Raw genomic sequence first — 23,086 nt, forward strand, 5'->3', positions numbered from 1 at the left:
TGCGTGTCTGTGTCTTTAGTTGAAAGCCCAGTTGCGATCTGCTCATCTGTCATACTGATCAGACAGTCAATAACTGTGTTGTTATCATTAGCATCTGGTTAGCTAGCTATGCTAACGAATATAAGAAGCTTTGTCTACAACCAGTGAGGTAAAGGCACATCTTTATATGATCATTATAGTTATCAAAAAAATAAGAGAATAAAGTAAACAGGTATAAAATACTATATGACAGTTATTAATAAAGAAGAATACAGTTTGAAAGGGGAGTGATTTGTCAAATATCCATAAATTAAAAGAAAATCTGTTTACAGTTGTGTTTGGGTGTTGAGAGATGTGTCCATAGATCTCCTAATGTTGCTCTCAAAGTGCACCAAATTGATGCTTTTAACTTCAACATTTAAAAAAAAATCTTCCCAGGGGAGCATGCCCTCCGGACCCCCCTAGAGGAGGTTAGGTCCCCCCCCACTTAAATCATGTTCACATGGATAGGAAACTAAATACATTTGCACACATTGTGTCCATATCTTTCTGTTTTGGTGGTCACGCCACACCCTGCACGTGCATGCATACGCGAGTCATGGTGAGATATCTGGATTAAGAGGTTGCTTTTTCTTTGCACAGAATGAAATGAATGAGTTGTGATTTTAGTTTTTTTAAGCAGAGGTCAATAACTTGTACGGCCCTCTGAGGATATTGTAAACATTGAAATGGCCCATTAACATCGTACAGGAGACAAATAATAGCTCGCAGCAACTTATTGAAAAAAGAACTATGAACTATAAATTAGTTCATTTTTGAAACCATGAACTTTAGTTCAACATTTTGAATTATGAACTATGAACTGAACTAGTTCATTTTAAAATGTGTGAACTGTGAACTGAACTAGTTCATGTAGAAAGTGAACTTTCCCAACACTGGTTAATGCACCACCCGGTTGACATGGCTAAGTGATTCAAATCAAACACACTTGACAGGTGCATTCTGGGTCTGGCTAACATGCTAAATGCTAACGCAGATTAATTTCAAGATTCAAAGGTTTATTGCCATAACTACACAACTAAGGTGTAATCATGGTGGATCTGAGGAACTGATAGGTGTTGTTTCTGACTGCAAAGCCTCATTAAACCATGGATGTATAATAAGAACCATTAAACTCGACACACGTGTCAAACATTTCCGGAATGTAATGTGGCAGCAAAAGCAGAGGAGTTGAACCATGGAGCAGCAGATTATGGAGGATTTGGCGGTGCTGAGGACTCAGACTACGGTTCAGACAGGTGAGTACAACAACAACAACAACAACAACACACTGTGATAAATCTCTTCAGAGAGGAACGTCAATGTTGCTAGGCAACGAAGCGTTGTGTGTGTACAGTCTGAGGCTGCTGTGGAGTTTCTATCGTTTCTACAAGAGGTCCTCAAAACATTTTCAGGCAGAGACACCTTACAACATGAGCAGTATTCAAAGAACCCCCTCATGATCCTTTCAATAATTTCCAGTATAACAATTTAGTGGTCTTCTTTTTTTTATTACAACAAAAATATATGTTTAAATGTATATTCTACAAGCTATGTGTTATGTAAAATGTAGTTAATTCACAAACAGTTGAAATAGAAGTACAAACATAATACATTATTATATTATTCATTGGACTAATACTGTAAGTGTAAGCCCTTTGTGTGTAGACTAATTAATAAATACTTTTTCTATATCAAGATCATCCAAATTGAATAATCTTAAAACCTATGCCAATTTGAGAATTACTTTGTACATCTGTATTGTCTGCTTTGGTCATGTTTTCTTTCTGCTGTTTATTCCTACACAAAAAAATGTATGGTCTGCGTTTTGACAGATTGCTTTATTTAGTTCTTTTCCTGGTAGAAAACCTCCTAAATAATGATTAAGGAAGTAATCCTACTAGAGAGAAGCTGACTGCATTAGCAAACTCTAATGAGCCACTACCCAACCTAACTCTATCTTTTGTTGTTGTTTCAATGGAGTGCACGCTAGTGGCAGAAAATGACATGTTGTACTCGAGTAAAAGTCACGTGTCTGAAACATTTTAGGACAGCTATGAAGATTGCTTACTCGGCAGTATTGTTTCCAACCCATAATGAATTACAATAATATGTGCTTGAAGTACATGAAGGCAAGTCTGGCTCAGAGCACACAAGGGGAAAGGGCTGTTATCGGGTCAGAGAAGTGTTCTTCGGTCCAGCCCATCAGGGTCTCTGCACCACATAAAAGCCTTGATGGTGGAGTCGAGCCCTGGTCAGACCCAGAGTGACTCACATCCGCCTACAAATATCTAGGTCAGGAACAAAGTGGCATGAAAAGCCATGGATGGGGTTACATGGAGTACAAGAATGTATGAAGATAACCTCAGGTCAGCCGTTTATCTAGGGTTTAAGGCATTTATCTATATTTTGTTAGTCTTTCTGGTCGTTAAAAACGTTCAAAGGACCCCTTTACTTTGTGTTATGGCATATTCTGCTTCACCCATCACTGCCTGTTATGATTCGGTATTCATTGTATTCAGTATCATATTTTCTTACCACTCGCTTTGGTGCAGGGTTTTCTCCCACATCACTTGGAAACTGATTAATGCAATGTCTTAGCATTTTAGGGAATGTGGCTAACAGTGGCGAAACCTGTTTGTCCCTACTTGATGATGTGTCGTAACTGCCGTGGTTTTATTCAAACCTAAACACATTTTATTCATGTGAACTCTTGAGCACCTATATTCAAATCAACATATTTAAGAAATAATACATTTGTAAGACACCGATAGACTCTAATATCACAGTGCTATTGAACTTCTGAAGGGAAATGTGTTGATAAATGTACCAAATAGTTACAGTCAATGCCTGCCATGGGGCAATCACTTGTACAGATAGGCATATGCCATACTGTGTTGGTCATTGTTGCAGTTAGGTAAGCAAATTAATATGCCACCCATACTCAAATGTCTGTATCAGATTGAAATGTTTTTGCGGTTATAGTAGTTGTGAAGTAAATATGTGAAAATTGATATATATAAATAATGTTTTGGAGAGTGTTTCACATCCTGCAGACACCTGGCCAATAACTATGTGAAGTGTGAATGCTTAAATTGTCTGTTTTTGAATAATACAAAATACTTTGACACAGTTATGATTTGGGAATGGTGTAGTGGGAGGGGGTTCAGACGCTTTCAGTTTATATAACAAGCAGTTTCTTGAAGCATATGGCAGCTTAAAGTGGACCTATCATGCTATTTTTAGGCAATAGCATAGGTCTCAGATATATAAAAATATATAAAGAACATGTCTATGAAGTGTTAAAATACCAAACAGATCACCCATTCTAGCCATGCCTCATATCCCTCTATTTCACTTCCTGTTTCAAAAGTGCTGATTTGGGGATTTATGCAGTATGGTGAGTTCCTTTTTCCTTTTTATTTCCTGCTTCTTCACACACATGCTCTATCCAGTACAGGTTAGCTCTGAGTGCTAGCGATGCTAATGTAAACATGCACCGACCATATAGAGTGCCACAGTGACGCGTCCTAAAACCCGGAAGTAAGCTGCTCATGGGTTCCTTCGTCAAAAAGCAATGCAATTTCTCCATAGGATTTTTGGAAAATAGCTCGAAATAAGGTCTGTGGTTGACACACATTTAAAGGTGGGGTAGGTAAGTTTCAGAAACCGGCTCGAGATACACGTTTTGTTATATTCCATGGAATGCTCTTAACATCCCGATAGCAATGAATATCTGAAGTGCTTTGACAAAAAATCCATAAAAAAATGTCATCTGTGGAAGCCGTAGTACTGTAAAAAGTACAACCAATCCGTTTAGATTGCCGCCCTGTCTGTCAGCCTTCCATCTCGTGCACGCACAAATGTATCTCGTGCCCTCATTGGGCGTGCCCTCATTGGGCGTGCATTGCAGCAGTACTTCAATGACTCGCCAGCAACAGGCGGCCACTTTCACCAGTCTGCTGACGTCATGTGCGCGTTCATGTGTGTTGGAGGAGGTGCTCTGTAAGGAAGTCTGAAGGAAGGGGCGGATTCTTTTCGGCTGTGTAATTTTAGTGCACTCGAGCCAGTTTCTGAAACTTACCTACCCCACCTTTAAGAGACGGATCACGTTTTGTTCAGTCGGATAATCTCCCTACTTTTATAATTTTCTAATCGTAAATCTAAGATTTACGATTAGAAAATGATTATTATAATCACTGTGGCACTCTATTACGTCCAAAACAGTCGGGCATTGTTTCTACACCCGTGGGTGTAAAGCCAGCCTACATTTCCGATATTAAAATCTGGATTTTCTTATTTCTCAATCATTTCAAAACCACCTATGTGTCATGGTACACCTGCTGTGTTTGTGTTAGTGTCTCTGTTATGCAACAATAGAAGAAGCAACGATGCAAAACATGTTACATATTTGTTTCCACTTGCATACATTGTGAATACAAGCCGAGCACAGTGCAGATGACATTTGTTCCTTTCTTGTGTTCGACAGTGTCTTCACGAATGAAGTGTACATCATGTAGGTCTAGATTCTTGTTTGGAGATTATGCTCTTTGTGTAATGCGTCCAAAGGTTATCCACTTCATCTGCTCAATTTAGCAGCGATGACTTATTGTGAAAACACGTCTCAAGGCGCCTTTTTATGCTGCCGTGGGTTTGTTTCAGGACAAGACGGAAAGAGGTCAGATGGTTCGGGAAACCATCACAGGGCATTCCAGGCATCAGATGACATCTGGGCTTTCGAGAACTCTTTTGTCCCCTTTTAATTCGGCCCCATAGACAGAGCTCTGTTCCCTTCTCTTATCTGATCCCTACGAAGGACGCAGAGTCGGGGTGAAAGTCCGACGGTCCTGAATAAGACACACCAATCACTTCAAATCCAACCACCTCCGCCTCTGAATCAGACACTGGCTTGAAACCAAGAGACTGATCTACTTTTTGGAAATTCAAAACTACCCACAACAAAGGTCAACCCAACCCAATCTGATCAGACCTTTCTGTGCACCATTCATGTATTGTCTCCTCAGAGGCGTATCACATGACATAATGCCAAGCAACAGCATCGCTAACATCATTCAATTGACTTTTCAGACGTGTAACCCGGCTCGGCCGTTATCGTCGTGAACGATCTGGGGCTCGGTGGCTCAGAGGCAGTCAAGACATTCTGTGGTTATCTGCTTCGTCTCTCGGACACTTACTGCTTTGTTGGAGAGACTCAGACGTTGGAAAGTGAGAGGCAAGGTTTGGCATGTCGTGTGAAACTGGTTCCCGGGCATCCTTCTGACCTACAGACTTGGCAGCTGTTCAATACTAAGCTCGGTCCATTGAGGACATGATGAGCTGACATCAACTTAATGCCCCGACCAGGGATCTCTCACAAACTGGGTTGCAGGGTTTAGCTTTTAAAGTGACTGGGTGTTTTATTTGAGGCCATCGCACCCTTCTTTTGGTACTAATGAACTTCTAGTTCTCATATTGCCAGACTTTCTCAGGCAGTGTGGAGTCACTACTGGAGCCATCTAAAGGAGAGCAGAGCCAATAGGGAGCAACACTGCTCTCTGTTGCTTCAATGCAATCACAACAGCAGTCGTAGTAAAAGCTGCATTGCATGTAGTCAACCAGCAGATGGCAGGGTTTAACAGTGTCTGCCATTCTGTTCATATGGAATAGAAAGCCTTGAGAAAATAAATCTACTAATCAAATCAAGTTTTATTTATAAAGCACATTTATAAACGATTTTTGGTCGAGCCAAAGTGCTGTACATATAATAAAAATAGCCTACAGTCGAGACACTTTACAGTAAATACAACAGCACAGATTTGTACTAAGCATACAAAAAAAAGCGTTTGAAAACTGGTAGTTCAAACTGTAATGTCAAAACATGTTTGCTGAACAATACACAGGGAAGGGAAACAGTTTGTGCCGGAAGAGATACCTGTATATTTGACTTCAGTAAATTCATTCATTCTAAAATGGACATAACAAAACTGCATTAAACATCCACCAAATCACTGTATGTTGATTTAGCTATTGAAGCTTTTAGATCAGGGGTGTCAAACTCAATTTCATCACGGGCCACATTGGCATTATGGTTGCACTCAAAGGGCCGGGTGTAACTTTAAGACTATATAAAAATAAATATTTAATATATTTAAAATAATGTATTATATTACATCATTGCCTCTGCATTGGATTATTATCGGATAGGGTAATAACTTCATAATTAACTACGTCTAAAAGCAGAAGTCTAGGGCAAATAATGGCAAGTCTCTTCAGTGCGCATGTCACAAAATGATTTTAAAAGAAAAGCACAATTAAAAAAAAAGTGACATTTTGAAAAAGAAAGTAACATTTTGAAAAAAAGTTAATTCTGAGAAAAAAGGCATATTTAGAAGAAAAAAAGTCAAATTTGAGATGCATTGTGGGACATGTAGTTTAAGGGCAACGTGCTTCTGTAAATCGGCATGTAACCGTATAACAAACATATTATATTATTTGCAAGCTCTTGTGGGGCCACATGAAATGAAGTCGCGGGCCGGATTTGGCCCCCGGGCCTTGAGTTTGACACCCCTGTTTTAGATGTTGACATGGTTTGATACTGGCAGAGCTCTGTTTTAAGTTCTGTTAATTGATAAAGAAACTGCAATTGTATTAGTATGTTATTTCTGCAGGAGCTCAGTGGCAAGCTGAAGCAGTAAACTGATTAGGGAGGCTGTTGATCGATGCCTTTTAAACCTGTACTTGCCGATAAAGCAATGCACCGTACCTCCTCCATCTATCACAACCATAGTTATTCTCTTGGAAAATGGTCATTAGTTTGCATCCCATGCCTGATAGAGTAACCGATGAGACGGAAACATCGATAGGAGAGCATGGAAACACGTAGACCTGAGTGAGGTGTGTAAGTAGAGTCATTCTTTCTTGCTGCTGAGTACTTCTGTATCGATTGCACTTCATGTTAACAATGCACTGTAACATCAATTCAGGATTCTGGATACCACTTCAAAACCATGGTCAGAAAACTATCAGCAGCAACTTTGGGATGGAAGTTGTGACGTACCTTGTCAGACTAAGGGTTTAGAAGGCTGGCAATAAGAATAGCATAAACTGAAAGGCTTTTTTGGGTTATGTGTGTGATGTCTTATATCTGATTATCTACTCGTATACTGTCTATTATCGTCATTTTTGTTGTATGTGTTTAATTTGGTCTATTCCTTATTTTTATTTTTCATTTATTTTACTTGTATTTATATATTTTTTATATTTTATATTTTATTTCTATGACCATTCGTTTTTTTTGTCGTTTGTCTATTCACTGGGGAATACCACCTGGAGGGGGAGGGGGTGGGATCTGGGGCGTTTTCAACTTGTTGTCATAAATGTTGGACATACTGTATTTGTGATAAACTAAAAATAAAGTTGTTAAAGAAACTATCATCAGCAACAAATCCTACTTTAACATCCACACTTTATGTCAAACTTTATTTTGTTAATTGTTTTTGTTGGGAAGTTTAACAGCTCATATTTCTATCTATTATATATTGCTATGAAAACATCTCCTGCACAAACTGTAGTCATCATGTGATTAATACTTTTCTCACCATAACTTTATTAACTATATTTGATTACATCGTGAATTTGTACTGCAAATACCATTCTTCACCTGCTTACAGCAAACGGATAACATAAACTAACTTACTAGGTTTTGTTGTTCACTAGGTAGCAATATTGGGGGGGAGAAAGTGATGCGTCGATGGCGTGTCATCCCAACAACATATGTTATCGTCCCTGGAGCAACAAGACTACCGTACTTTTCGGACTATAAAGCGCACCTGCATATCAGCCGCAGCAGCTAAATAGTCCGTCTGTCTTGCTCTCGTTCTGTCTCTCGGTTCCACTTTTACTTTGGCGCGCTACCTGTCTCACTCTTTTCCGGCCTCCAGCTTTTCCTGCTGGAGCCCGCCGCTTAAAGGTGGCGGGCGCGGACCGGTCATAGAGCCCATAGAGTTAAGGTGGTTAATTTTACCTGTAAAATCCATAGATTTAGGAGGTTCCCTAGTGGCCGTTAGCTGTACAAAGAAAATGGGGAAAAAAGTCGCGGCTTATAGTCCAAAAAGTACGGTATATTAGTTTTGAGTCCTCAGGGTAACGTTAGCCTCCTGCTGTTCTTACTGTCATGACTCATGTTTGCGTATTTTACCGACGACTTTGTACCAAAGTATCTGTGTAGGTAACACCCTATGCAGCTCTTGTATCTATGTGCAGTAACTATCTTTGCTACTTAGTTCAGTTAGTATGTACTCTACATGTGGTTTTGCCAAGAAAAGGTAATATTCAGTAAACTTTCCTTTCCTCCAAGGACAGAATCTGATCAGTAGTCTTTCATCCTTTGATTGCCTGTTGAGAGAGACAGGAAACACTTCTCCCACCCTACCAGTCTTAATGAAGTCATCCAACTACACAGAGCCGGCGTAAGGATCCCCCTGAGCCCCGATGAGTGTATGTGGCTGCATACCTTTGTACAATGGCTTGAAAAAGAGAAGCACTCCAAGAGGAAGCCTATTGAAACCCCAGGGGGCCTAGAAAGTGATCTCTCTGCATTATAATTCCAACAACATGCAATTGGAGTATCTCGGAAAGTGTCACCAAATGGCACTGCTGGGATTTTCCGAACACGAGTTCACGCCCCACCAGGAAGGCTGCTAAGCTTGTGCTAATTGAGAGTGTGTAACACAGATGCTCTCCTCCGGGTTAGAGGGAAATGAGTGTAATGACGCAGGCTGTTTCCCACATTCTCATAATCCTGCAGATCTTCAGCAGTCGCATGAGACATGGCTCTCCTTTTTTTGTCCTCTGTGGGGGACATGACACCGAGGCCTACATTTCCATGCATGCCGTTCGTTTAAGTCTTAATGTACTGTAAAGAGATGTAACACACATCGCGGTGCGGACGTCTTCCATCTTTTTAATTGGGTGCATAAGTGATCCCATCTATAAATATGTATTGTTCCTGCTCCCTTAAAGTATGTTGTTTAGTTTTCAGTGTTATATTATCTTAACATTTAAAGGTTTACTTCACGCCTTTCATTATGTACATTTCAACCCATGTACTTTGTAGGGGAAAGTTGGAACTCATTGTGACCCATTTTCCATAATCCAGCAATAGAAAATTATTTTAGTTTCCAAAACTCATCAAATGAGAAAGAATATATAAGAAAATGTATTTTATTTGTACCAACTCAATGCAGTGGTTGTGGGAAAGATTGAGCTGATGTCCTCCACAAGCGAATGTTGTAAAACATATGAATAAAATATGATTGATATGATCCCAATTACTTGAACTAAGATTGAAAGAAATGGTAATAATTCAGCTTTCTTTTATTTGTCATCGATTCTATTCACCTTCAGCTCACTGCCTGTCTATCTCGAACAGTGCTTCTCAAAGTGTGGTCCGCGGACCATTGGTGGTCCGTGAGCGCCCCCTAGTGGTCCGTGAGTATATTGGTAACATTTCATATTTTTAATAAATAAATATATTTAAGTTTTCCGCACCCTCGCGGGAATATCTCCGCAATGGAGCGAGGTTAAGTTTCACTTTTGATTGCATTATATAGCCCAGCGCAACACCTCCATCACACATGTTGCCACTTGTTTGTACCATTTTCAGGCGATTTGTAATCTGTTCTAGAAAAACGATGTGTTTTTTTATATTTGTGGAGTTAGGTGGTCCGCGAGTGTTTTTGTATTGGTTAAGTGGTCCTTGGTATGAAAAAGTTTGAGAAACACTGATCTAGAAGATACATGATGAGGATAAGAGGTGAGTAAACAGATGAGTAAACAGATGAATTAGAATTTTATTAGCATCAAAGTCATCAACTCGGTACAATGAGTACGGCACAGAGCTCACAGATGCAGGACAGGACCTGCAGGTGACCGCTGGTCCTGGCAAACATCACATCTACAAATACACCTGTAAGTGCGTGGCGAAATGGACAAACATGGTTTTTAATAAATACAGTGAGAAAAGAAAGCATTGCTTTAAACTGTGTTACAGTATTCAAACAGTATTTATTTGCCATCTAAACAAAGAGAACGGACGACATGATATAATTTATTCACATACAAATCAGATATTTTGTCTCTCGTTAAAATCTAAATATTTATCGTCAACAATGTAAGACATAATGTAGCGATATAATCTGAATTATTGGCATTTCTACCAATCTATAGAGCAAATTAAAGAGATAGCATAAATAAAAGTCTCTGCGCTGAACAGAGTCAAACCTTAGATTCTACGGATTATAAATATCTTCATTTTTATAAGAAATGCACATTTTAATATAACTTCACAGGTGTTTACAGTCAACAACAGATTGCGTGCATTAAGACAGTGGCCGTGCACGAGCCCGAAACATATTTAATTTGTTGACCTTTTTTACAGCTGTCTTTTTGTGACCAGGGAATGAAAACCCCATGGTTCAGTGTGTGAGTCCCCACATTAGTCTCGCGCTGACACACACACTGAACCACCACTTATCTGACAGCAGCAGACATGCGTTAGTTAGGCGGCCATGATGGGCCTGACAGCCGGCAAAGGACTATAGACTTGTACTTACAGGGACATGGACTGTATCGAAAGGACACCAGGAATCACAGTTTCTGCAGCCATTCGAATATTGCTCAATTTCCTCTAGAGTGATTACAGAGAACTCCTTTTCTGTAGCTCATTATTTATACTCGAGGGGACCAGCGACAAGAAAGGAAATAGTGTTATTACTGTTAATCAAGTATAAGGAGAAACATCTATGCAACAGACATGAATGAAAGAGCTAAACAAAAAAGCAATAAAGATATGGCATTTCAAAAAACTGTTCAGAAATGTGAAACATATGATTCATAATTATTTCAGTACAATACAGGTCTGCAAAGATGGTGAGTTGACCCTTAAGTTACCACAAATCTAAAATGATGCATGTTTTCCCTTAAAAGCTGCATGTGGTCATTCAATGCGCACTTTGCTTTACAGATACAACCACATATTAAGACATGTGTGGCGCCGTTAGTCAGTGTCTAATCACAAAGGACACAATCAAATACAAAGTACATACAAGTAAACTGAGATCTAGCAAAGGAAAATACATTTTTAGTCGCGTGATGAAGAACGATGTCGTGACGTTTCTAAAAAAGGAAAAGCTACAAATGAATTTGGAAGCATAGAACTGCTATGTAATGAAGACTTTTCAGTTTCATTCTACTAACATTGACAACAGGGGGTGCTAAATGAACAGTGGTGACAGACAACATAATATATAGTGTGCTTTTTAAAGTAGCCTCGGCACGGCTTGTGGCAAAAGGCGTGGGTGCTCTGGCCTGCGGTACATTTGGCGGCGGAGCATCTTTAACCACCAAGTGGCTGTAAATGTGAAATGAAACGGCAAAGAAGTGAGAATGCATGCTGTTTTGGCTACTTCACAAGGTCTCTATATACAGAATCTTTACACGTACAGCTATGAGGTTCTTTCCTGAGCAGGAAGTAAGCAAAGGAACATAGTGTTTTCGTGTGTGCTTATGTGAGAAGCTGCCTAGTTCAAAATACAATACCGGGCATAATAACTCCCAGTCACCAATCCCAGCATTGTCTGACGCACAATAACTGGTTGGTGTGGACAATAACAGATAGGAAAGATTACCATATTCCCCCTGTGACAGGAATATGTGATCTCCTCCATGCGAGAGGACCAGCACTTACTGAGTATCACGGTACAAGGTCAACATTTCCGAAGCAAAACTTTTCTACTGATTCTAAGAACAAATACTGTAATTGCAAGACTGGCGCAGAGAAGTTTCCCAAGTCGGCTCATTAAAAAGGAATCAAAGCCGTGTTCAGCACAATTATGCCTTTCCTATATTCTCTTATCTCTTAAGAGAGGAATAAGAAAGAAGACTTTAGCTGTAAGACGCAGCTTGACGGCAAATCGGTTTCTGCCCCTAAAACTCATGTGTGGGGAGATAGACGTGTTTAATTTAATCTGACGTAAAATACCGGAGGGGGTCATTGAAAAAAAGACACAATAAGTGTAAAAAGAAAGCGGCACTCGGGGAAAGGTAGCACACAGCCTCCATGAGATGATACTAATGCTGCGAGTGAGGGAGAAGCAGAGTCAGTGTCACCATGCTAGCAGCTAATGTACAGTGGTGGGGACTGCAAAGGTCACATAGGAAGGGGTGGGGATTCGCAGTGGGGGGGGGGGGGGCTCTAACCCTGCTCGTCCCCGCCCTCGGTGGCTGTGTTGAGAGCAGCTTCTCCATTACAGCGCGATGTCGGCTCGGCCTCCTGCGGCGCCGGCCTCGGCTGCTGCGGCTCCCCGTCTGAGGCGGCCTCCTCCGGCGCAGGTTGGCTTCTCTCCGCCCCAGCAGGGAGCTCTGTGATGACGGCGGTCGCTCCCTCGGGGGGTGCTGCAGCGGCTGGAGCAGCAGAGGGGTCGCTGGCAGGTTGGGGAGCAGCAGAGGGGTCGCTGGCAGGTTGGGGAGCAGCGGCGGTGTCTGGAGGGGCGGCAGCAGAGGGGCTGGCGGCCCTCGAGTCGCTCTGCTCAGGTGCTCTCAGCCTCTTCATGATGGTGGTGACACGCACTGCTTTCTGTTGAGGGAGAACACACCACGTTCAAATATGTGACGTTTTGTTTTTCACCATCTTGTTTGAAAATTAAAAGTGCGCTTATAAATCAAATTGATTATTATTATGTAACCTGAAAAATCAGCATGGAGCACAGCAGCTCTTGTATACCCACACGGCAGCGTTAAAAAAAATCTTCCAACGCCTCTGCCCATTCACTTTGAAAGGGGTGATGTCACTTTGCCTCACTTTTCGCCGAACTGCATTGTGGGAAGCAAAGCGGAGATTTCCAGGCATCTCAGGATTCAACAGTTGAGCAATGTTCAACTTTTGAATCTTCTGAATCTTTCGGTGGAAGCGTCAGCCAATCAAATCATATGCCAGTCGAAGCTCGAGCCAATCAAACCGCTGCTTGTGTGTCAGGGGCGGGAGATTCATGTGATTGGTCGAGCTTCAGACACGCCCGCCGGCAAGCTTTTTCCAAAGCCGCTGTGTGGACGTACCGTTACGACCACATCATCAAGTGTTTCTGAGCACACGCGCCTCTTTTCAATTGTTTTGAAACAAGAGAAGTGAGCACATGGCGTCACTTGTGGCAGCCTTGTGACAAAACGTGGCATCGAGCTTCTTTTACTGATCTTTCTGCTGCAACTCCAAGCCCTTTGATGTCTAGTATTTCGTGACGTCATGATAGAAATTGCAGTGTCTTTCTGATGAAAACTATCATGACAAAAACCAAAAAGCCTGTTTGAGCAGATTGGCCGAGCAGACCCTGCACGGTGCTGCCTGAGTGTGTGACTTTTAACGTCGTACTTGAACCTCCTGATTGGTGCTCATATTCGCCCAAATAGTTAGATAGAAAAAATGGCAAAGATAGAAACAATTCAAAAAGCTCTGACGGTTTTCCTGATGAAACGCCAATGGAGCAGCGACTTACCTTCCATTTAGCCCTGGCAAAGTTCTTCTCTATTTGGGCACACACGTTTTCCTTGATGTTCTTATCTGAAGCCGCACCGCCAGAGATCCTGTTGGGAGCAAGCACACCTTTACTTTACATCCTTAGATGCCCCTGGCTGCAGCACAGTATTACTCCATTTGTTTTTTGTTGACTTTTTAACCTTTTAAGGATTATTCCAGCTGAGACATTTTCTCCTTGTCTTTGTTCTTGTTACGAATCGATTGGTTTCCACAGTTTATACTTAGCTGGAACTGCCTCTGTCAGACACGTCTAAGTGATGAAAGTATTTCATGCAAGCATTTTAACCCAATAATACTTGGTTTAGTGACTACCAAAACTTTACAATACCATAATATATCATGCAAATGTGAAGACACTGTGACGAAGGGAAACGGGCTTGCTTGAAATGATCTGCCGACAGAGAATGATCAGTTGAATCCTCAGACTCCCTCGGGTTAACAGAGCTTTATAGCCAGTGCCATCGATAGGCAGCTGTTTTCAGCCAAAGTGAAGGGGGGTGTCCGGTGCCTTGCTCAAGGGCACCACGGCAGGGCAGGAGGTGAACTGGGACCTCTCCGAGTAGCAGTCCACACTCCATATTTAGAACCGGCAACCCTACGGCTCACAGTCCAAGCCCCTACTGACTGAGCCACTGCCGGATATTAAACGCTCTACAAACCCACGGTACACCACCTGTCAGCTGCAAACTGCTGACAGGCAGTTCTAGCTGGTGAACCGAGTGGAGCGTTAAGCCGCTAAAGAGACGAATATTTCCCTCAGGAGTTGGTATGGTCCAAAGACTGAGCCAAAAGAGATGAATACTGGGCTCACATTTCTCAGGTGGCCATAAATCATAGAGTAGTGTATAAAATAAGTGGATTTAGTCTCCATGTCTGAAAAGTGAAGCCAATGTGGATGGGCCTTAAACCTGCATTATTTGTAATGGCCAGAAGGGGTGATTCTATCGGTTGCAAGTCTGATTCTATAGAAGGCTATGAGAAAATGACATTGTCCTGACCTGCCAATCAGTATCGAGATGTAGCAATGTGTTAGGGTTATGACACTTTGTGTTATAGGAATGTCATATTGGATATTCTGTCATAAATCAAAGTAGTGGACACAAGTGAACTTCTGCCCTGATGATGGCGCTAGGTAAAAGGTAGAGGGATCTTTCTTTTAACATCATTTAATTTGATTACTAATGCCCCTATTGGCAAACGTGAATTTATGTACCAGATCTAATGGGTCTGCAGTCATTGGAGTCATTGGATCACCAACATCAGTCGAGTACATTGCCTGGGAAACATGAGTCTCTGTGCTTAACTTTTTGCTTATCCCTCCAATATTTGATTCAGATTTTCCAGACATCTCTATATTTAGAGACTTACTGCTTTGGTTTATTGTTGAGTAAAACATCAATATCGTTTCGGTGGTAACTTGCAGCTTAATCAATGCTGTTCTCGTTAGTGATAAACCTTTTTCAGGGTGAAGTAATTCTTTATGTTATTGTAAGAGACACATGAAACAAGAAGGAAAGTCTGTCTTTTCAGCTGTTCTGATCACATAACAGTGTGATGAAACTGCTTGGGTTTAAATGGTCTGCACAATACATCAAAGCTCTTGTGCCTACCATTCATGGTTTATAGCCTCCTGGGCTGTCAGTCTCTGGTCTTGATCCACTTCCATCAAACGAGCAACCAGACTTTTAGCTGTCGGAGAGAAAACACAGAACAACTCAACAAAAAGGGATTGTTTTCCTTGAGGACAGTATTTGGATTTTTAAAGAGCTGGCTTTGTGTTTCTTTACGGTGTTAACTTTGTCCTAAAAGCACCTGAATCTGAGATTTCATCCCAGTACGGAGAGTCGAACTCATAATCGCCGGCCAGGATCTTTCGGAACAGGTTCTTGTCGTGGTTTTCAAAATCATCGTCGTCAGTTTCATCGTAGAAAGGAGGGTTGCCTGACAGTCTTGGCAGAGAGAAAAGCAGAAACATACTAAATATAAACAAGGCCTGTAACAGTATGTTATATTACATGAACATGTTGCACTCCTAGTCATTGAAACTGCATGTTCTCTAATACTTTTCATTCGGGTTATTCATTGTATTCTTTTTCTGGATTGCGTATTTTGAAGCATAACAAAAGTAGTTCTAATCTACCAATGCAGACCTGATTCAAACCAAAAGTCAAAAGATTTTTTGCGAACCCATGGTCTTTTAGAAACTAAGTACTTTTGTTGTCTTAGTGTAAGCCAGCGGTTTTCAAAGTGTGAGGCGCGCCTCCCCGGGGGGGGCGCCAGAGAGCTTCAGGGAGGCGCAGCGTGAGAAAAAAATTACGAGAAACAATCAAATCTAGCTAGTTAACTTTATGCGAGCGGAAACATGGATCGATTTTTAGTGAAGTTACCTAAAGTGTGAGAGGAGACAGCGTCTTGCAGAAAATGGAGGAAGTATGACCACGATTATTTGAATCTAGGATTTTCATGGACCGGTCCTGGCAGGGCGGACTGGCCATCTGTGTGTTCTGGAGACGACGACCGGCACCGCCCTTTATTTTAATTGTAATAATACTTACTTTGATCAAAAGCAAGTACCGGTCAAGGCTTCAGCCAGAGGACGATCTATTCCTGTCTACATTGCATCCCCGCATCACCCGCCTGTGCGCATCCAAGACGCAGACTCATTGTTCCCACTAAAGTAGGGGTGAGTGTAATAAGGAGGCAAAGTTGACGTTCAGTGTGTTGCATATAAGGATTTATCCACGATGTTGAAAATGTTAAAAAAAAAAAAAAAACATAAAGATAAAAAGGTTTAAAAAAGTGATTGTTTAATGTTTAGGATGACGCTACTCAGCCAATCAAATCGGTGCAGTTGTGTGGTGCAGTGGGTTGTGCGTTGGTGTTCGGATCAGGGGAGCACAGGTTCAAACCCCACTGCAGTCGGCATGTCGTTGTGTCCCTGAGACGCTTCACCCCAAATTGCTCCTGTGGGGATTACCCACAGTATTGAGTGTGTAAGTCGCTTTGGATAAAAGCGTCTAACAAGTAACTTGTAATGTAACAGCAATATTAATTGGGAAGGGGGGCGCGGCTGTTCTTATGTTCTCTGAGGGGAGGCTCACCGTCCCACACTTTCAAAACCCCTGGTGTAACCAATTCAATTTACAATGGTAACTATTTCTTCTATTTCTTCTACTGTATTCCTTGTTGTTAAATACCAATCATGTGCAATATATATGTATTCCGTGAATAACTGTGCAATATGGCTGCTACAGTACATATTCAGAACGGTTACTGGCTGTGTATTTTGTAAATTGTGTAATTCTTTTTGATGCAAACATTAAGCTGTCTTTTGCTCTTTTCTGCTGTAACAAATGTAAATGTCCCCTCTCTGGGACGAATAAAGGTTTTCTTATTCTGAAAACTGAGACTGTAATCTTGGAGAATATGGATGTACCTTGATTTGTAATTTCGAATGCAGTTGGGGTTAGGGTCAACCAATCTGAATTTGGTTGGCTTTTTAAATGAGGTGTAGATGTTCTTTAGGTTTGATGTCACAACTCACAGTATGTACATGATGACGCCTGTTGCCCAGCAGTCCACAGGTTGGCCATACCGCTGTCTGCCGACCACTTCTGGAGCTGCATGAGAGTACATCTTTTACATCTCTGAAAGCCCCATCATCAGATCCCATTATCCACAAACTGGTATTTGATACTTGGTGTGTTTCCATTCTCACCCAGGTACTCTGGTGTCCCGCAGGGGTCTTTGATGAGTCCGTTCTCCAGCTTGGCAAGATGGAAGTCACTGATGACTATTTTAGAGTGCTTCAGGCGATTGAAGTACACCAAGTTCTCCAGCTACCGAAAAAGCACATTTCAATGTCAATGCTGTATGTGATATTCAAGCTCTTTTATTTTCATGGTTTTGATCTGGTGACAATTCGGAGGTGGGAATTCAGTTTCTCGATAATTCTCTGAGAGTTTAATTATTCGGTGCAGATTAAAATAAATGAAATGGGATGTGTTCACTTTAAATTTGGGATTGTATTACGATTGGACTGAAGCTAAATGCCTCAACCAATTGTATTGTAAAGCCATTACAAAATGCATGGATGGTTTAAACGTACAGCCTCAGAGGGTCATTCAAGAGGTTATGAGGTGGAAAGTCTCATTGAACTTTTGCCTTCAATTTTGATCACTTTTAAGCATTTTGGGGTAAAAAGAGATTAAAAGATGAAATTCTTGGACAACAGGACAGCTGTATTGATTCAAATCAAACACACTTGACAGGTGCATTCTGGGTCTGGCTAACATGCTAAATGCTAACGCAGATTAATTTCAAGATTCAAAGGTTTATTGCCATAACTACACAACTAAGGTGTAATCATGGTGGATCTGAGGAACTGATAGGTGTTGTTTCTGACTGCAAAGCCTCATTAAACCATGGATGTATAATAAGAACCATTAAACTCGACACACGTGTCAAACATTTCCGGAATGTAATGTGGCAGCAAAAGCAGAGGAGTTGAACCATGGAGCAGCAGATTATGGAGGATTTGGCGGTGCTGAGGACTCAGACTACGGTTCAGACAGGTGAGTACAACAACAACAACAACAACAACACACTGTGATAAATCTCTTCAGAGAGGAACGTCAATGTTGCTAGGCAACGAAGCGTTGTGTGTGTACAGTCTGAGGCTGCTGTGGAGTTTCTATCGTTTCTACAAGAGGTCCTCAAAACATTTTCAGGCAGAGACACCTTACAACATGAGCAGTATTCAAAGAACCCCCCATGATCCTTTCAATAATTTCCAGTATAACAATTTAGTGGTCTTCTTTTTTTTATTACAACAAAATATATGTTTAAATGTATATTCTACAAGCTATGTGTTATGTAAAATGTAGTTAATTCACAAACAGTTGAAATAGAAGTACAAACATAATACATTATTATATTATTCATTGGACTAATACTGTAAGTGTAAGCCCTTTGTGTGTAGACTAATTAATAAATACTTTTTCTATATCAAGATCATCCAAATTGAATAATCTTAAAACCTATGCCAATTTGAGAATTACTTTGTACATCTGTATTGTCTGCTTTGGTCATGTTTTCTTTCTGCTGTTTATTCCTACACAAAAAAATGTATGGTCTGCGTTTTGACAGATTGCTTTATTTAGTTCTTTTCCTGGTAGAAAACCTCCTAAATAATGATTAAGGAAGTAATCCTACTAGAGAGAAGCTGACTGCATTAGCAAACTCTAATGAGCCACTACCCAACCTAACTCTATCTTTTGTTGTTGTTTCAATGGAGTGCACGCTAGTGGCAGAAAATGACATGTTGTACTCGAGTAAAAGTCACGTGTCTGAAACATTTTAGGACAGCTATGAAGATTGCTTACTCGGCAGTATTGTTTCCAACCCATAATGAATTACAATAATATGTGCTTGAAGTACATGAAGGCAAGTCTGGCTCAGAGCACACAAGGGGAAAGGGCTGTTATCGGGTCAGAGAAGTGTTCTTCGGTCCAGCCCATCAGGGTCTCTGCACCACATAAAAGCCTTGATGGTGGAGTCGAGCCCTGGTCAGACCCAGAGTGACTCACATCCGCCTACAAATATCTAGGTCAGGAACAAAGTGGCATGAAAAGCCATGGATGGGGTTACATGGAGTACAAGAATGTATGAAGATAACCTCAGGTCAGCCGTTTATCTAGGGTTTAAGGCATTTATCTATATTTTGTTAGTCTTTCTGGTCGTTAAAAACGTTCAAAGGACCCCTTTACTTTGTGTTATGGCATATTCTGCTTCACCCATCACTGCCTGTTATGATTCGGTATTCATTGTATTCAGTATCATATTTTCTTACCACTCGCTTTGGTGCAGGGTTTTCTCCCACATCACTTGGAAACTGATTAATGCAATGTCTTAGCATTTTAGGGAATGTGGCTAACAGTGGCGAAACCTGTTTGTCCCTACTTGATGATGTGTCGTAACTGCCGTGGTTTTATTCAAACCTAAACACATTTTATTCATGTGAACTCTTGAGCACCTATATTCAAATCAACATATTTAAGAAATAATACATTTGTAAGACACCGATAGACTCTAATATCACAGTGCTATTGAACTTCTGAAGGGAAATGTGTTGATAAATGTACCAAATAGTTACAGTCAATGCCTGCCATGGGGCAATCACTTGTACAGATAGGCATATGCCATACTGTGTTGGTCATTGTTGCAGTTAGGTAAGCAAATTAATATGCCACCCATACTCAAATGTCTGTATCAGATTGAAATGTTTTTGCGGTTATAGTAGTTGTGAAGTAAATATGTGAAAATTGATATATATAAATAATGTTTTGGAGAGTGTTTCACATCCTGCAGACACCTGGCCAATAACTATGTGAAGTGTGAATGCTTAAATTGTCTGTTTTTGAATAATACAAAATACTTTGACACAGTTATGATTTGGGAATGGTGTAGTGGGAGGGGGTTCAGACGCTTTCAGTTTATATAACAAGCAGTTTCTTGAAGCATATGGCAGCTTAAAGTGGACCTATCATGCTATTTTTAGGCAATAGCATAGGTCTCAGATATATAAAAATATATAAAGAACATGTCTATGAAGTGTTAAAATACCAAACAGATCACCCATTCTAGCCATGCCTCATATCCCTCTATTTCACTTCCTGTTTCAAAAGTGCTGATTTGGGGATTTATGCAGTATGGTGAGTTCCTTTTTCCTTTTTATTTCCTGCTTCTTCACACACATGCTCTATCCAGTACAGGTTAGCTCTGAGTGCTAGCGATGCTAATGTAAACATGCACCGACCATATAGAGTGCCACAGTGACGCGTCCTAAAACCCGGAAGTAAGCTGCTCATGGGTTCCTTCGTCAAAAAGCAATGCAATTTCTCCATAGGATTTTTGGAAAATAGCTCGAAATAAGGTCTGTGGTTGACACACATTTAAAGGTGGGGTAGGTAAGTTTCAGAAACCGGCTCGAGATACACGTTTTGTTATATTCCATGGAATGCTCTTAACATCCCGATAGCAATGAATATCTGAAGTGCTTTGACAAAAAATCCATAAAAAAATGTCATCTGTGGAAGCCGTAGTACTGTAAAAAGTACAACCAATCCGTTTAGATTGCCGCCCTGTCTGTCAGCCTTCCATCTCGTGCACGCACAAATGTATCTCGTGCCCTCATTGGGCGTGCCCTCATTGGGCGTGCATTGCAGCAGTACTTCAATGACTCGCCAGCAACAGGCGGCCACTTTCACCAGTCTGCTGACGTCATGTGCGCGTTCATGTGTGTTGGAGGAGGTGCTCTGTAAGGAAGTCTGAAGGAAGGGGCGGATTCTTTTCGGCTGTGTAATTTTAGTGCACTCGAGCCAGTTTCTGAAACTTACCTACCCCACCTTTAAGAGACGGATCACGTTTTGTTCAGTCGGATAATCTCCCTACTTTTATAATTTTCTAATCGTAAATCTAAGATTTACGATTAGAAAATGATTATTATAATCACTGTGGCACTCTATTACGTCCAAAACAGTCGGGCATTGTTTCTACACCCGTGGGTGTAAAGCCAGCCTACATTTCCGATATTAAAATCTGGATTTTCTTATTTCTCAATCATTTCAAAACCACCTATGTGTCATGGTACACCTGCTGTGTTTGTGTTAGTGTCTCTGTTATGCAACAATAGAAGAAGCAACGATGCAAAACATGTTACATATTTGTTTCCACTTGCATACATTGTGAATACAAGCCGAGCACAGTGCAGATGACATTTGTTCCTTTCTTGTGTTCGACAGTGTCTTCACGAATGAAGTGTACATCATGTAGGTCTAGATTCTTGTTTGGAGATTATGCTCTTTGTGTAATGCGTCCAAAGGTTATCCACTTCATCTGCTCAATTTAGCAGCGATGACTTATTGTGAAAACACGTCTCAAGGCGCCTTTTTATGCTGCCGTGGGTTTGTTTCAGGACAAGACGGAAAGAGGTCAGATGGTTCGGGAAACCATCACAGGGCATTCCAGGCATCAGATGACATCTGGGCTTTCGAGAACTCTTTTGTCCCCTTTTAATTCGGCCCCATAGACAGAGCTCTGTTCCCTTCTCTTATCTGATCCCTACGAAGGACGCAGAGTCGGGGTGAAAGTCCGACGGTCCTGAATAAGACACACCAATCACTTCAAATCCAACCACCTCCGCCTCTGAATCAGACACTGGCTTGAAACCAAGAGACTGATCTACTTTTTGGAAATTCAAAACTACCCACAACAAAGGTCAACCCAACCCAATCTGATCAGACCTTTCTGTGCACCATTCATGTATTGTCTCCTCAGAGGCGTATCACATGACATAATGCCAAGCAACAGCATCGCTAACATCATTCAATTGACTTTTCAGACGTGTAACCCGGCTCGGCCGTTATCGTCGTGAACGATCTGGGGCTCGGTGGCTCAGAGGCAGTCAAGACATTCTGTGGTTATCTGCTTCGTCTCTCGGACACTTACTGCTTTGTTGGAGAGACTCAGACGTTGGAAAGTGAGAGGCAAGGTTTGGCATGTCGTGTGAAACTGGTTCCCGGGCATCCTTCTGACCTACAGACTTGGCAGCTGTTCAATACTAAGCTCGGTCCATTGAGGACATGATGAGCTGACATCAACTTAATGCCCCGACCAGGGATCTCTCACAAACTGGGTTGCAGGGTTTAGCTTTTAAAGTGACTGGGTGTTTTATTTGAGGCCATCGCACCCTTCTTTTGGTACTAATGAACTTCTAGTTCTCATATTGCCAGACTTTCTCAGGCAGTGTGGAGTCACTACTGGAGCCATCTAAAGGAGAGCAGAGCCAATAGGGAGCAACACTGCTCTCTGTTGCTTCAATGCAATCACAACAGCAGTCGTAGTAAAAGCTGCATTGCATGTAGTCAACCAGCAGATGGCAGGGTTTAACAGTGTCTGCCATTCTGTTCATATGGAATAGAAAGCCTTGAGAAAATAAATCTACTAATCAAATCAAGTTTTATTTATAAAGCACATTTATAAACGATTTTTGGTCGAGCCAAAGTGCTGTACATATAATAAAAATAGCCTACAGTCGAGACACTTTACAGTAAATACAACAGCACAGATTTGTACTAAGCATACAAAAAAAAGCGTTTGAAAACTGGTAGTTCAAACTGTAATGTCAAAACATGTTTGCTGAACAATACACAGGGAAGGGAAACAGTTTGTGCCGGAAGAGATACCTGTATATTTGACTTCAGTAAATTCATTCATTCTAAAATGGACATAACAAAACTGCATTAAACATCCACCAAATCACTGTATGTTGATTTAGCTATTGAAGCTTTTAGATCAGGGGTGTCAAACTCAATTTCATCACGGGCCACATTGGCATTATGGTTGCACTCAAAGGGCCGGGTGTAACTTTAAGACTATATAAAAATAAATATTTAATATATTTAAAATAATGTATTATAT

The 23,086-nt window shown here is 41.1% G+C and overlaps 1 protein-coding gene across 1 annotated transcript; it reads right to left on the minus strand.

The window, feature by feature from the left end:
- Nucleotides 1–9,883: 9,883 nt before the first annotated feature.
- On the minus strand, nt 9,884–22,192 carry LOC117446072 (caM kinase-like vesicle-associated protein). The gene is made up of 7 exons (XM_071203258.1): nt 22,115–22,192; nt 17,325–17,445; nt 17,151–17,226; nt 15,419–15,555; nt 15,217–15,295; nt 13,566–13,653; nt 9,884–12,652 (listed from the first exon to the last, which is right to left on the minus strand). Exons 1-7 carry the CDS (start codon nt 22,190–22,192, stop codon nt 12,272–12,274), a joined length of 960 nt encoding a protein of 319 aa, XP_071059359.1. The 3' UTR covers nt 9,884–12,271.
- Between the last annotated feature and the right edge of the window lie 894 nt (nt 22,193–23,086).

This window comes from Pseudochaenichthys georgianus, chromosome 5 (assembly GCF_902827115.2).
Source record: "Pseudochaenichthys georgianus chromosome 5, fPseGeo1.2, whole genome shotgun sequence".
NCBI classification, from domain to species: domain Eukaryota; kingdom Metazoa; phylum Chordata; class Actinopteri; order Perciformes; family Channichthyidae; genus Pseudochaenichthys; species Pseudochaenichthys georgianus.